This window comes from Homalodisca vitripennis, chromosome 2 (assembly GCF_021130785.1).
Source record: "Homalodisca vitripennis isolate AUS2020 chromosome 2, UT_GWSS_2.1, whole genome shotgun sequence".
Classification (NCBI taxonomy): Eukaryota; Metazoa; Arthropoda; class Insecta; order Hemiptera; family Cicadellidae; genus Homalodisca; species Homalodisca vitripennis.
The window spans coordinates 187,758,382-187,772,871 of NC_060208.1; the positions used below are offsets into that span (position 1 = coordinate 187,758,382).

The 14,490-nt window shown below is 35.4% G+C and overlaps 1 protein-coding gene across 3 annotated transcripts in view; it reads right to left on the bottom strand.

Annotated features, from left to right (window-relative positions):
- LOC124355166 (feline leukemia virus subgroup C receptor-related protein 2-like) overlaps positions 1–14,490 on the bottom strand; it is a 56,966-nt gene that overhangs the window by 10,728 nt on the left and 31,748 nt on the right. For all 3 annotated transcript variants that reach the window (XM_046806164.1, XM_046806162.1, XM_046806163.1), the window contains one exon: positions 12,344–12,447. In XM_046806164.1, coding sequence (XP_046662120.1) covers positions 12,344–12,447 — 104 coding nt within the window. The remainder of the gene's footprint in view (positions 1–12,343; positions 12,448–14,490) is intronic.

Sequence of the window (14,490 nt, forward strand, 5' to 3'; positions counted from 1 at the left end):
ATTAAGTAAATAAAACACATATATTTTTCCCTATTCATGATGTACAACACCAAATAAATTAAAGTGATCCGGATGACACACAAAACCTGTATAAAACAGAAGGATCTCATTGGAGCCTGATGATGTATGATAAAGAACTGCAAAGATTTCTATACTTTGATTCTTGTGGCACTTACAACCTTGCTCATGCCCAGCTTATTGCCAAAAAAGTTAGAAAACATCTTAAATTGGAAGCTGAAATTCCTCTTCAAGTAATTAACGTTCCACAACAAACCAATACTGTTGATTGTGGCATTTATATGATTTTATTTACAGACATTCTTTTACATCTGGTAAAATCGGGGATGGAGGACTCCTTGAGGGCAATTGTCACCACACTACAATGCTCATTGAGACACATAGATGTTATGTCAAAGCGAGCCCAACTAGCTTATTTTGTGGCAGAATTACCAATATCTACGTTTGGATCCTCATATAGTAATCAGACATGATGTTCAAGCCCTTATTGTCTCAATCTCAACAGAATATTGATGACAGCAATATAAGCATGCAGTCAAGTGATGATTGGGTTAGAATACAAAATCACAGATGTATGAAAGACAAAAAATGTAACACGGAAAAACATGTTGTTATCCCAACTTCAAAATAGATTCACTGCACTTGCAAATTTAAACCCATCCAAGGCAAACAAATCTAGCTGTTAAAGGCGATTTCCTTTTGTATTAAAACTAATTATGAAGGTAAAACAAAAAACACCATCGATCTTAAGGTTTGCAGAAGTGAGAAGGAAACAGTCAAAGTCGAGTTTTTTACGCTGACAGCCAGGGAAGGGCATACCTGAGCTTATCGGTCCTGTTTAGCAATGGAAAAATTCATGTTGATGGGTTGGTCAAGCCTGGTGCAGATATACAATATGTCTGTAGTCAGGCTGGCAAGTCACGTACTCGACCCCTGTTTTTTGCTGGCTGGTAACAAATAATATAACTGCAAATTCAACACAAGTTATCTTTGATAAAATGGAATGCGAATTAAATGCCCTGAGTAAGAAACAGACCAGTCTGTATCACAACAATTCCTCCTAGATATGATGTCCAGCCAGACCATATGATACATTACAACATAGCTCTGGCAAAACAACTATATTAGGGGGAACTAGTTTCTTAGAATGAACAACGTTTAGTCTTATCGATCTCGACTCTTTTCAAAGATTTCACTTCTCCCCGAAAAGGCATTCATTTAAATCACAGTGGAAAGAAAGAAACTTGCATCAATGATTGTTGACTATATTCTGAAATTAAATACACAACCAAACAATAGTATAACAAATACAGAATACCAAATAAATTGTAATAACGTCAATGTTACTGAAACACCTATGAGAGATGTTATTAAACGCTTTCGATATGACAAAACTGTCGGATTTCGCACACAGCATTTCCGGGGACTTGGATGACCCTCGTCACATGTTAGCTGGTGTGGCTGTCGTCTTCAAACAGGAATTTGGCCAGCCTAAACTATCACATTGCCTAACACGCCATCTGGCTCTACAAGATAATGCAAACAGTGCAACAGTGTATAGTCTTATAACTAAGGATAAACATTATGGCAAACCAAGTAAACAGGACTATGACACTGCTTTTTTCTGACCTGTCTCAAAATTTTAAAAGGAGGGATCTGAAGCACTTGATATGCTCCCCAATGGGCTGCGTACGTGATAGGGTCAGTTTGACACTCTTTCTAGACAATGTAATAAAAATTTCAACAATGCACAGGAGCCACTGTTACCATTGTCTCATATTTTCAAAAATCATTTCGATCACTAAGGAATGGTTTTATCTCATGAAGATTTTAACAGGGAACTGAAGAACCTTATTGAGGAGAAAAACAAAGACTGCTCCCACCTTACCAGCTCTTAACCACCCATCAGAAATCATCAATCTTGAGTCACATCAACCAGCAGCAGTGAGGTCTCCAGTGAGTTTGGTGACGCTATCCAGGAATCAGCAAGAATCACAGGATCGGGCTAGTGATGTGTTTTGTGGCACCGGGCGACCTCACATTTTTCTGAGGGCGCTAAAGCAGAGTAATGGTGTTTTGTGGTGAATCATTAAATCAGGCAGTAACCTGCACAGTTTGCTCTTTGAATGCTACACCTCAAAAAAAAACTGTCTTCCTCCTGTGCACAGGAGCGTCACCTAGGTAGTAGTTACAATTTAAATTATGTTTCAGACAGTACTTACAATAATCCAATGTACTGTCATTAAAGATAAGCCATGTGACTTTGGAAGCATTGTGTAAGCAATAGCACATTTGGGTTGTTCCATCAAAATATTAGAGGATTACAATCACCTTAGAATCTTTAGAAATTACGTTGAGTGAAATAAACCCTAAATATGGTGATTTTAACTGAGCATAAAATGACCAAGATGATGCTTCAAAGGTTAAATATTAATGGTTATGTCTTAAACTCTAGCTATGCAAGAGAAAGCTGCAGAGGAGGAGGTGTAAGTAATTTTATCCAAAACAAGTGTGATTTGGAAAGAAATCAAAATTCCAGACATTGGATATTTATTGAAGGATGAAATATTTGAATGTTGCATGGTTGAAATAAAAAATATTTTTCTCGAAAAACAGTCTAAATTATTAGTGGTGGGCTTGTACAGAAATCCCATAACAAAAAATGAACCAGAATTCTTAAAAAGTATGGAAGTTTTATTGGAAACATGTAGACAAAAGATATAAGCACATTTTAATAGCGGGGGATATAAACATTGATATGATGGGACAATCCAACAGTGCATTGAAACTGAACAACTTGTTAGTTTCTAATGGAATGTGCTCTTTAGTAAAATTTCCAACTAGAATTACGGAGTCATCAGCCACAACTATAGACAACATTTTTCACCAACATTAATATGAGTTTTATCAAACTAAATCGGAATTAATACTCAACTCTCAGACCATGAATGGGCAGTTCTTAGCATTAATTACATACCCCTATTAAACATAAAAGTAAAATTACTGTTCATCCCAATGAATCATTCAAATGTATACTAGAAAGTTCTCAGATTTAAACACACATTCATTTTTGTATTCATTGCAACAAGAATCATGGACAGACTTATATTTAGCTCCTGTTACTTCAAAATATGATGTTTTTCATAGTATTTTATTGTTTCTACTTTAACCTCCATTTTCCTAAAACCTTAAGTCGAAAACAGTTGAATAAAAATATGTGGTTAACAGATGAGCTCAGATTAGAAAAGCTTAGATATTATTGAATTAAGTAGCCTAGCTAGAGAACTTCAAAGCCCACTTGTTTATAGTGAGGTAAAATCAAGAAAACAAATTATTTAAGACAAATATTCTGCATCAAAAGAAACAATATCTTAATAGTCCAGTTGGAAAAGTCTGTGAATGTTAATGCCACTGTCCTGGAGGATGATTAATAGGAAGTTGGTGTAAACAACAATAGTAATAAAAAATATAGAGCTTAAGGTTAGAAATCAACTTTGTACAGACCCTGGTAACTTAAGGCGAATTTATAAACAGATATTTCTCAGATCTAGTAGATAAATCTATACTGCCTAATTTGTCAAGCTCCACAGGACCCTCAGTTCAACAACAACCTATTTGTAATTTTTCTAGATTTAGACTAGAGCCAGTCACAGAAGAAGATATAGAGAAAATTATGATCAGTCTAAAAAACAAGCTTAGTGCTGGATATGACGACATTCCTGTTGTTCTCATTAAGAAAGCCAGGAAAATCGCTAATAAAACCTATCACTCACTTAATAAATTCTTCTTTTATTTTCAGGAATATTTCCAGAAAAATTGAAAATTGCAAAGATTAAACCTCTATTTAAAAAAGGGAACAGAACCCACGTAGAAAATTATCGTCCCATTGCTTTGCTTCCATCAATCTCCAAAATCTTTGAACGTGCTTTTTACAATCAATTTAAAATTTATTTGGAAAAAAACAATATAATTAACAGCAATCAACATGGTTTCCAAAAGGGAAAATCTGTTTTTAAACCGCAGCCACAGAATTTCTTTGAATCAGTTATTGACTCCATAGATAATCATGAAAAGGTAATTGGAGTTTTCATGGATCTGAGCAAAGCTTTTGATTCAATTTCTCATGTTTTGTCGTTGTCTAAATTAAAACAAATTGGCGTAGAAGGTAAAGCTTTTGAATGGTTAAACTCATATCTGAATAATAGAAAACAATTTGTCGAATTGGAATATTTCTCCCACAACAAAGGGACAATGTATAAACAACTTTACAAATCCTCGATTTCAGATGTGAAGCATGGGGTTCCTCAAGGTTCCATACTGGGACCTTTACTTTTCATTTGTTATATCAATAATGTACCTAAAATCAGGCAACCTGGAAAAACTTTGTTTTTATGCCGACGACACAAACCTAAAAATTTCTGCACCTTCAATAAAGGGAGTGGAGGAGTCATCCAGCACTAACTTATCACTTTTAGCCCAATTTTTTTGAAGCAATAAAATTACTTTTGAATGTTGATAAGACAAACTTTATAGTATTTAACCACAAACAAATGAAAAAAATAATCAAGCCAACAGTAACAATAAATAAAGATAGCCATATTTTCCAAGTAGCAAATTCAAAATTTTTAGGATTATCGATTGACGAGAACCTGGACTGGAGCTCTCACATTGAAAGTGTTTCTTGCAAGGGCAGCTTCAGGCATTTATGCTTTAAATAGATTAAGAAATTTTTGTGATGTCAAAACTCTAAGAACAGTCTATTTTTCTTATATTCATTCCATTATTTCCTTTGGGATTTCAATATATGGTGCCACAACAGTTAGAAATTTAGACTCAATTTTAAAAATCCAAAAGAGAGCAGTAAGATCAATTTTTAAACTTAAACCAGGCACATCGTCAAAAGAACATTTTATTTCATTAGGTATAATGACCGTGTATGGTATGTATATTTATGAAACAATATTATCGGTAAAGCTCAGATTTTCCAATTTGCCACAGCTTGGTACACTTCACCAATACAATACCAGGCAATCAAAATGACCTTGCCATTCCCACACATCATTTAGAATTTTTCCGCAAAAAACCTCAATATATGGGCACAATATTTTATAACAAATTACCTCAATATTTAAAGTCAGAAAATGTTTTTAATCAACTTTCAAATCAAAATTAAAATATTTTCTCATTGACAAGGCTCTTTATAGTTTTAAAACGAATTTTAAATACAGAACATGTCAAATTATATAGTTAATAATAATACTTTAGATGTACAATGCTATTGATGACACCATTCAGTGTACAATGTTGTGCCAAATGAATAAAGAAATTTTGATTTGATTTGATGTTCAATAAAGTACCACAAGAAACATGGAATGTACCATTAAGAATATTAAAAAAAGTTATAAAGAAATGGCTTGAGGATAAATAAAGCCTTTTACAAAAAGTGTTTTGACCTGTGATACCTAAGATTTAAAATTAGGTGTAAACCTGTTTATTTGTTGTTATTGTTTTTTATACAGGGTGCGGCAAAACAAATAGTGCAGTTGTGATGGGCTTCTACATCCGCTGTGGTGGGGGTAGGAGCCGGGGAGGGGGCTCACTGCATTCGGTCACTCACCCCGTTTTCAGTCGTAGCAATGGTTTGGAGCGGAGAGCATCGCGGCTTTGCCGTTCGCACGTTTTTTGAAAGTGGCCGTTCTTACATCACGACTCAACGAGCGTTCCAAGTGCACTTTAACATTCCGCGTAATGATCCCGTTCCACATCGCAATGTTATTGCAAGTTGGGTTCGTGCGTTGGAAGAAACTGGTTCAACACAAAGGCCTAAAGGTATGGGAAGACCGAAAACAGCGAGAACTCCCGAAAACGTCGCAGTAGTGAGGGCAGCTGTTGAACAATCACCAACACGCTCTGCCCGGAAACACGCAACTGCGTTAAACATGTCTGATCGCTCTGTTAGGAGGATTTTACACAAAGATTTATTCTTCCACCCCTATAAAATTATGTTGGTTCAGAAGTTAATGCCTCCAGACTTTCAACACCGCGTGAATTGCGCTCAAGAAATTTTAGAACGTATCCCACCAAGGTCAACCTTCTTCAGTAGTGATGAAGCCCATTTCCACCTGTCAGGTTCAGTTAATAAACAGAATTTCCGTTATTGGTCGGACAGAAACCCACAACAAGTTAATGAGCGACCTCTCCATTCCCCGAAAGTGACTGTATGGTGTGCGATTTCCAAATTTGGTGTTATTGGACCCTACTTCTTTGAGGAGGATGGGCTTACAACAACCGTGACCGCTCAGCGTTACATTTCGATGCTGCAAGATTTTTTTGAGCCAGAATTGAATCAGTTGATTGAAGAACAACATCTTGAGGATATTTGGTTCCAACAAGATGGGGCTACGGCCCACACAGCACATGTTTCAAGGACGAAATTGCGGCAGATGTTTCCTGCGCGTCTCGTGTCTCTGAGAGGTGACCTGCGGTGGCCTGCAAGATCACCTGATTTGAGCATTTTCGATTTTTTCCTGTGGGGTTATCTCAAGGACAAGGTTTTTCAGCATCGTCCTCACAACTTGGAAGAACTCAAGATCCGTATTAGAGAGGAAATCACCGCCATTCCAATCAATATGTGCCAAAATGCAGTGGAAAACTTCAGAAATCGCCTACATCAGTGCATTGCTTCTGGAGGACGCCATCTTTCTGATGTGATCTTCAAATCTTAACAGAAAAAATGGGGTAATGTACTTATTCAAGAAAAATAAACCACGTTTTCATAACTCGTACCGATTTTCTTTAATACCACTTCAAAACTGCACTGTTTGTTTTGCCGCACCCTGTAGTTTTTTTTTATCTAAAACATTGTTATATTGTTGTTAAGTCTTTGTTGTAATGTTACGTTTTAGTATTTTAGAATTATGCAGCAATTACTTTTAAGAGATATATGGAATGCATTTTTTATGTTGACTGTTTGTTATTTCATATTTTGATTTAACACACTGAGAAAACATGTATCTCATGATAAGCTGTGATTCCTTACTGTAAAAGATGACTGTCGATTGCATGGTTCATGTTTAAAGACAATATACTTTCTGATTCTGATTCTTGATTTTTGTTTGTTTTGCAGTAAAGTAACATAAAATAATTCAATATTTTAGGATCATTGGAGCCCACGAATTGAGCCCAATGGTAGCCTAAGGGTCTTTGCACACTCATAAGTGCTAATTGTCAGGGCCTAGTAACAAGGGCTGAGCCATTTCTTTGATCTCAGCGCGGTGCCGCCACGGCAGGCGGAGTTGTGGGAGGGGGGTGCCGTGACGTCGCTGGCCTGATCAGGCCAGATACCGCCACCGCGCCTGCACCGCGTTGCAACTTGTAGGGACTGGCCGTGTTGGCGTTGAACATATGTTACATTGGCGCACTGTCGTTTACACGCTGCTGCAAATGCCGAAGTGATTTAATTGAGGTTGATCCTCAGTGATTTGATGTGGATTTAGTCTATTTGTGCAGTGTCAAAATGAGTTGTTGTGCTGTGGCTACTTGTCCAAATAACTCTAAAAAGACTAAAGGAAGTGAACAGTGAGTAATGTACTATAAGTTTCCAAAAGACAGTGAGACTTGTAAAATTTGGTTATCAAAGTGTAAAAGAGGAGACACGGTAAATTGTAAGTATGCCTATGTGTGTAGTGATCATTTTGCACCATCTGACTACATTGATGACATGAAAAATCGCTTATTAGGGCTCAGAAATTGTTATTAAAGCCCTTTGTTGTTCCATCAATAAAACTTCCCACTATCAGTAATGACGATGACGATGTACGCAATGAACGGATAGAAAAACGACGTGTTCGTAAAAACGCAATTGAACGATTAGACAGTTTAAGTCCAAAAAAATCTCTAAATACAGACCGATTAGACGAAAGTAACCTCGTACAACCAAGTTCTGTTTGCAAAAAATGCGAGAATCTGTTAGAAGAAAACAACAATCTGAAATCTTCCATTGATGTTTTAGAACAAAAAATAACTAATCTGAGAAGAGAGCATGATATATTGTATAAATCCATTGCGAAAAAAAGGAAAATGCATTCTAAAACCTTAAGAAGGCATGCAAAAACTGTCAAGACCCTGAGGACAAAACTAATGTTTGCATCAAGCCATACACGTATATGCCAGAGTGAGAACTTTTATTAGATTAAGGAACGTTAATAGTAACTTAGAATGCAAGAGGAAACAGCTTAAAAAAGCTAAGAAGTAGATTCAATAAAAAAAGACTGAAGAACAGTGTTGAACTAGATAAATGAGTGCTGTAACTATTAAGTGGTATCAATCTATTAACATGCATAATTGTAGTTTTAGGTATTGACGTCTTAAGTAAACAACATTGACAAAACAGTAAACAAATAATGTTGTAAAATGAACGAACTAATTTTATTTGGACTTGCAATCTTTTCGTCATTGGTTCTACTAGACATTTACATTGCCTAAGTTAAGTCACAAAATATTTTCAAACATATCCATAAAATTATTTAAATAGTTATTAACCAATAAGATGTGTGCAAATTGAAAAAAAGTAGATTCAACAGATATTATTTCTTTCTAAAATTATTCTATTATTCATTTGTATAGAAAAGCCTAGGGGAATATTAATAATATTTTATTCCAATTCTTCCAATGAAACTTATAGATAAACTAATTTACTATAACTTTGCCGCTAAAAGTTTGTTTTCAACCAAAAAAATAAGGCTTATAAACTTTCAATGTATTGCATTTCGGAGTTCAAACACGCCTTTTTGTGGTTGTACAATTTTCAAATCGATATAAACGGAAATATATTTATACTGCTAGTTTCAGCAGATCACACAGTTTAAGAATATATAAATAAACTAGCTGACCCGGCGAACTTCGTACCGCCTTAAAGGGTCCACAGCATCCACATTGGTGCTTGAAATGTGCAGAATAAAAGACAAAGTAAAAAATAAATCAAATTAGGTCCTATGTTTCCTTCACAACTAATCTGAAATTTAAATAGAAAAACAAAATAAAAATCACAATTCGTAAGTTATCTAAAATAATTTAAATCGCAATAAGCAGAAAAGCCACAGATACATTAATTTATTAATATTGATTCTCTTTCTTCAGTCAAGTACTTTGTGATATACAACATTTTTTATCTTGTTATTAGGTGCAAGAACGAATAAAGCAGATGGTTTGCCGACACGTGAACATGCCACATATAGTTGTCCATTAGAAAAACATGGATTTTCTAAATTTAGTCCACAAACGCTCAAAGATTGCCCTTGTGATTTATTGATCGTCATGGCAAATGCAAGACGAATCGGAAACTGAGTTCGTTTAAATTCAAAAGGCATATCGGTAGGAATCATCGGAATCCTTGGAATAAGAACTTCCTCACCTTTAAATTTTCCTTTAAGAATCGTCGCGTGAATCACATTTATCATCAATTTTTTTACAGCCAAACGCGTTCCATTGCATAATTTTGGTTGATTTAGATTGCGAAGCATTATGACTATTGCACTAACCTTCAAAAGTAAATTATGGGGTGGTAAACCGGGCACATCCAAAGAGTTTAAAAATTCAGTTGGATAGTTAGTGGCCTCATCTTCCTTTGTTACGCAATCAATAGATTTGAATGTTTGCAGAGTACCATCAATTTGACTCTGAATTAAAAAGTCCAAGTCATCCACATCCTTGTTCTTAGCTGCCAAGATTGCTCGCTCACTCAACCAATTGTTATTTTTGTGATTAGTGATGGATCAAGAGGGGGAGTCAGTATTGGCAATTTTACTTTGCCATTAAGACAACACAATCCAAGCGACTCTCCAACAAACTTCAATGCACTACAATGCCCACAAACAACATCCATTGGACCAATAAGTACAGATACATGCGAACTGTAATCATAAGTGCAATCATAACTAAATGATGCTCTATTCAAATCAACAGCTGATGTATTCCTTCTTGCGTGTCAAACTTGATCTAGTTCTTGATTAGCTCGCCGATTTCGCATAGCCAAGCGAGCTGTTTCACGGGCTTCCTCTCTTTGCTCTTGAGATTGAGAAGCACGAAGTCGGGCCATACCAACACGACGCTCTTGTCGTCCGATTTCACGTTCTTCTTCAGTAGAATTGTTCACAACGTTACGAAGCCTTCTTGCATTACGGCTTTGTTGAGACAGATTTGATCTTCTGGGTCGTGGCATCTTTATAATAATCCTCTCAATGTTCACAAACACTCGTTTAATTTCGTGCGAAACAAAGTTATCCGAACCGAAAGCAATCAAAGTAATAAGTTGTTTGTCTTTTTTTAAAAACCAACAGATTATTGCAAAGGTAAAAAAAAATCACTTAATGATTGACTGATTATTAAGTAAAACTGAAAGGACAATCTATATGTCAGTAGCCATGATTTCATTTTGTTTGACTGAGTAACCCAGAAAAATGACACAGGCAGCTGTCAAAGTGTCAATCAAATTTACAGTTGTTTGTTTACATTTTGGAATTCAGGCAATTGTTTTTTTCAAGATACAGTTTTTTTTACTCTATGCTTTCAAACTATAGGTGTAAAGAAATTTAAAAATAGTAATTAAATGATATAAACATATATTTCTTTTCTCGCATTATATATGTTTACAAAGAACAGCTGATTAAATTTGAACAGGCTCTTTCACTTAATAACATATGTTTGCTGCAATGCATTTCTTACGGGTATTTTTGCAACTTTTAGAGACCAGTGGGGCGGAATCCTGAATCGGGAACGGGATAAAAAGTATCCTATGTCCTTCTCCCAGTTCTTAGCTACCTCCCTACCGATTTTCAGCCAAATCAGATCAGCCGTTCTTGACTTATAAATAGTGTAACTAACACGACTTTCTTTTATATATATAGATAAATAAATAAATAAGGACTTTATTTTGGAGCGGTTTTTCAACAATAATTGCTGGTTTACAAAACGACTCATGTCTTATTATAGTTCTTAAAAAATTAAAAGCTTATTTTATAGTTATTAATAAATAAAACATAATATTAGACATACAGTTATATATGGCTATATCACCTTGTATTGTACATTAAATACTTGTATATATTTTCTTTGTATGTCGTTTCAGATACACCCTGGCTGGCCTTTTACGCTGGAGGACAGTTCATTATATAATTTGGGAGCAAAGTACGCAAATCGCTTTCTTTCAAATTCACGGCGAACGCGAGGCATCTCCAACACTTGATCCTGTCTAGTACTGCGAGATCGGACTTGAGACCTGCTTTTTAGTTTTTCTCTCAGATATCCCGGCCTGCCAGTGGTCAGGATTCTGTAAACCAGGCATGAGGAGCGCAGGGTACAAGTATCAGCTACAGTCAACAAACCCAGCGATTGTCGAGCCTCCGAAACATGGTCAAACCTTCTTAAACCACATACATACCTTACACACACATATTTTGGACCCTCTGTAATTATTCTAAATCTCCTTTAGACACAATGTTGCCATAGACAGGGAGGCAATAATCGATCACAGAGAGCACAAGAACCCGGACAAGGCGAAGCCTGGTCTCTCTAGGAAACATGTGCCTATGCTTGTATAGCATTCTCAGTCGACCAAGTGTTCGCCGACAAACAGCACTTACATGACCAGATAGTGTGAGGCCACTATCAAGCATGAGGCCCAAGAGCTTTGAGGATTCACACTCCTTCAGTCTGACACTGCCAAGCAACACCTCACCCACTGTCTCCGAACCCACATTGGAAGGAATCGACAACACACTACACTTTTCCTTGTTCAGTTTAATCCCATGCCTCTCAGACCAATCATGGACAATGCTTAAGTCAGCATTCAAAATGGAAACTGCTGAGTCAGCTCTTCCGGCTTCATATGAAACACACAGTTGAGCATCATCGGCGTATGAGTACAAGCGACTATGTTGCAAGTCTGAACCCATAGTGGCGGAAAAACAGGGTGAATAGAATGGGCCCAAGGCAACTTCCCTGTGGAACACCAGTAACTCTACTTAAAGATGAGGAGAAATATAAGGATGTCCTTAATTATATTATTCTACTGATGTGTAATAGCGTGTAAACCGTAACGCTCCCATAGTGGCAAACGGGTAGACGCAGCAAACGTCAGGTTCGTGACGTATGCGGTCACGTGACCAGGGGGTCACGCCGGCAGGCAAAATGGTGCAGCCCTTGATACTAGGCCCTGGCTAATTGTACTCTCTCTTTTACAGGTGCTACTATATTAATTACAGTATGTAGGTATATTATACTTATTTAAGCTTGTATAAAGCTGAACAGATTTCATGAGACTACTCACTTGTACATATGGGTCTTGTCAAGGACAACACCCCAGACAACAGAACCGATCACTCCTCCCACCACCAGAGTCAGACCAACTCGCCCGGCATGTTGAAACCCTTCCTGTTAACATTTAATCATATTTTTAAAACAATCCTAAATACAATTGTTGCTGTTATCAATTTTGAACATAATATTATAATTAACTCCTTGGGTATATGCCCCGATATTCAGATGCACAAAGAAATTTAGAGTAATACTAACGTCCTATTATATGGAATGTTTTATATATATATATTTTAGTCCTTGACCATGCTCTTTTAGTCCTTGAATTTTATGTAAAGAGAGAATATTGTTCACCGAAACTTAATTTAATTCTTTGGGTACCACACCAACATTAATATATATAGATATATTAAAAAATTCAAGGACTAAAATAGCATGGTCACATCATTTAACTAGGGGACCACAATAATACAAACTCTCTTGTAGAGGTCTGCTCTAAAATACTATATTTTGTCTCATTTATTAACACACAGCCATTTCCTTATAATGTCACTGATTTTTTCACATTATTAACATTTTTTATTTTTTATTATTATAATTGATAACATTGTAATGAAAAACATTAATAACAAATATATTATTATACAATGACATTTTCTGAAAATAATTATATGTAATATTAGGAATGGTTATCCATTATCCATTTGAAACAATAATTTTCACAAAATGTCATAGTATATCTACATATTAGTTTAATTAGTATAATTATTTTAAAATATTCAGAATTAATTTTAAATTCTTAATAATCTTCATTGAAAATTTTGAATAACTATGAAGCAGTGTATTGGAAATATGTACAAGATCTGTAGAAATTCTAAAGCATTAACATTTATAATGTGGTTCTGACCAATAGGATTCTGTACAAAGATCCATGGCAGTTTTAATAAGTTCATGAATTGTGACATTTTGATAGTTTTCAAGGTATTAAAAATCCAGTAGGCATTTAAATGCCTTTTAAATTACAGGGTATTAATGTCAGTGATTCTTAAGATTTCATTTTAGTAATATATTAAATGTAACACTATTAGGAGAAAGGACAGAAAACAATTTTTAGTAAGCACCTAGAGATAATATGAATGAGATTATATGGAATTTGATTCAATATTATAAATTTATATACATGTACATTGTAACAAAAATAAAAGTTTACAAAAAAAGTGTTAAAAGGTTTATTTAATATTGTGTTATACATATTGATTCAATAGTTTGCAAAATATCCTTGTAATTAAGAAAAGGTTGTAGTCTCACGGTTCTTAAATGATTTCTCTAGTTAGAACTAAATAATGAACCAAAATTATCACCATTATTTTTTTTTAAAGTTGGAGAATCTCCACAGATACATTGCACGGTTTAAAAAAGTGTTTCTTTGAAAGTGTCTTAAGAGATATAGTGAATATGTCCTAAGAAATTTGATCTAAATCTGTCTAAACAGTGTGAAGAGTAAAACATAAAAGGGTATCAGAAATTTTTACAACTAAAAATTTATTGGGAGAGTTTTGCTTTAACCCTACATCGGGCGCTAAACGGAGTTTTCCTCCGTGTATTTTTTTTATTATTAAAAATAGTACTTCTTTTCTGATGTTGGCAGTCGTTTCCCGCAGTGTACTTCACGAGCATCTTTTGGGGAAGCGAAACAATAGCCTCCCGCTTATCTTTGTCAAAATCTGTCAGTACGTGGTCTACTTCCGTGCGAGACTGGACGATTCCTCTGTGAGTGCCCGATGTTGTGTTTGTAGTGCTTGGACGAAATCTCCGTGAGCGCCTTATTGTGTTTAGTTTTTATGGAGTAATAATCCGTGTGCGCCTAAATGTGTGACCTGTGATGGTTTCTTTTTATGTTTTACAATATATTTCATTCGAATTTTGTGAAATGGAGAATGAAGACGAGAGACTTGTCAGTACAGTACCAGTGTGCAAGGGAACATTTCAGTACTGTTTATGGAGTGAACATTGTCGTTATAAGAACCAGAAAGAAAATGTTTTGAAACTGTTTGTACTGTGTAAAAAAGTTTTAGTAAAGAATAAATTTTGATTTCAGAGTAATAATTGACATTACAATTGTATAATATCTCAAGAATTGAAGTAAGTTGTTTTTGTAAG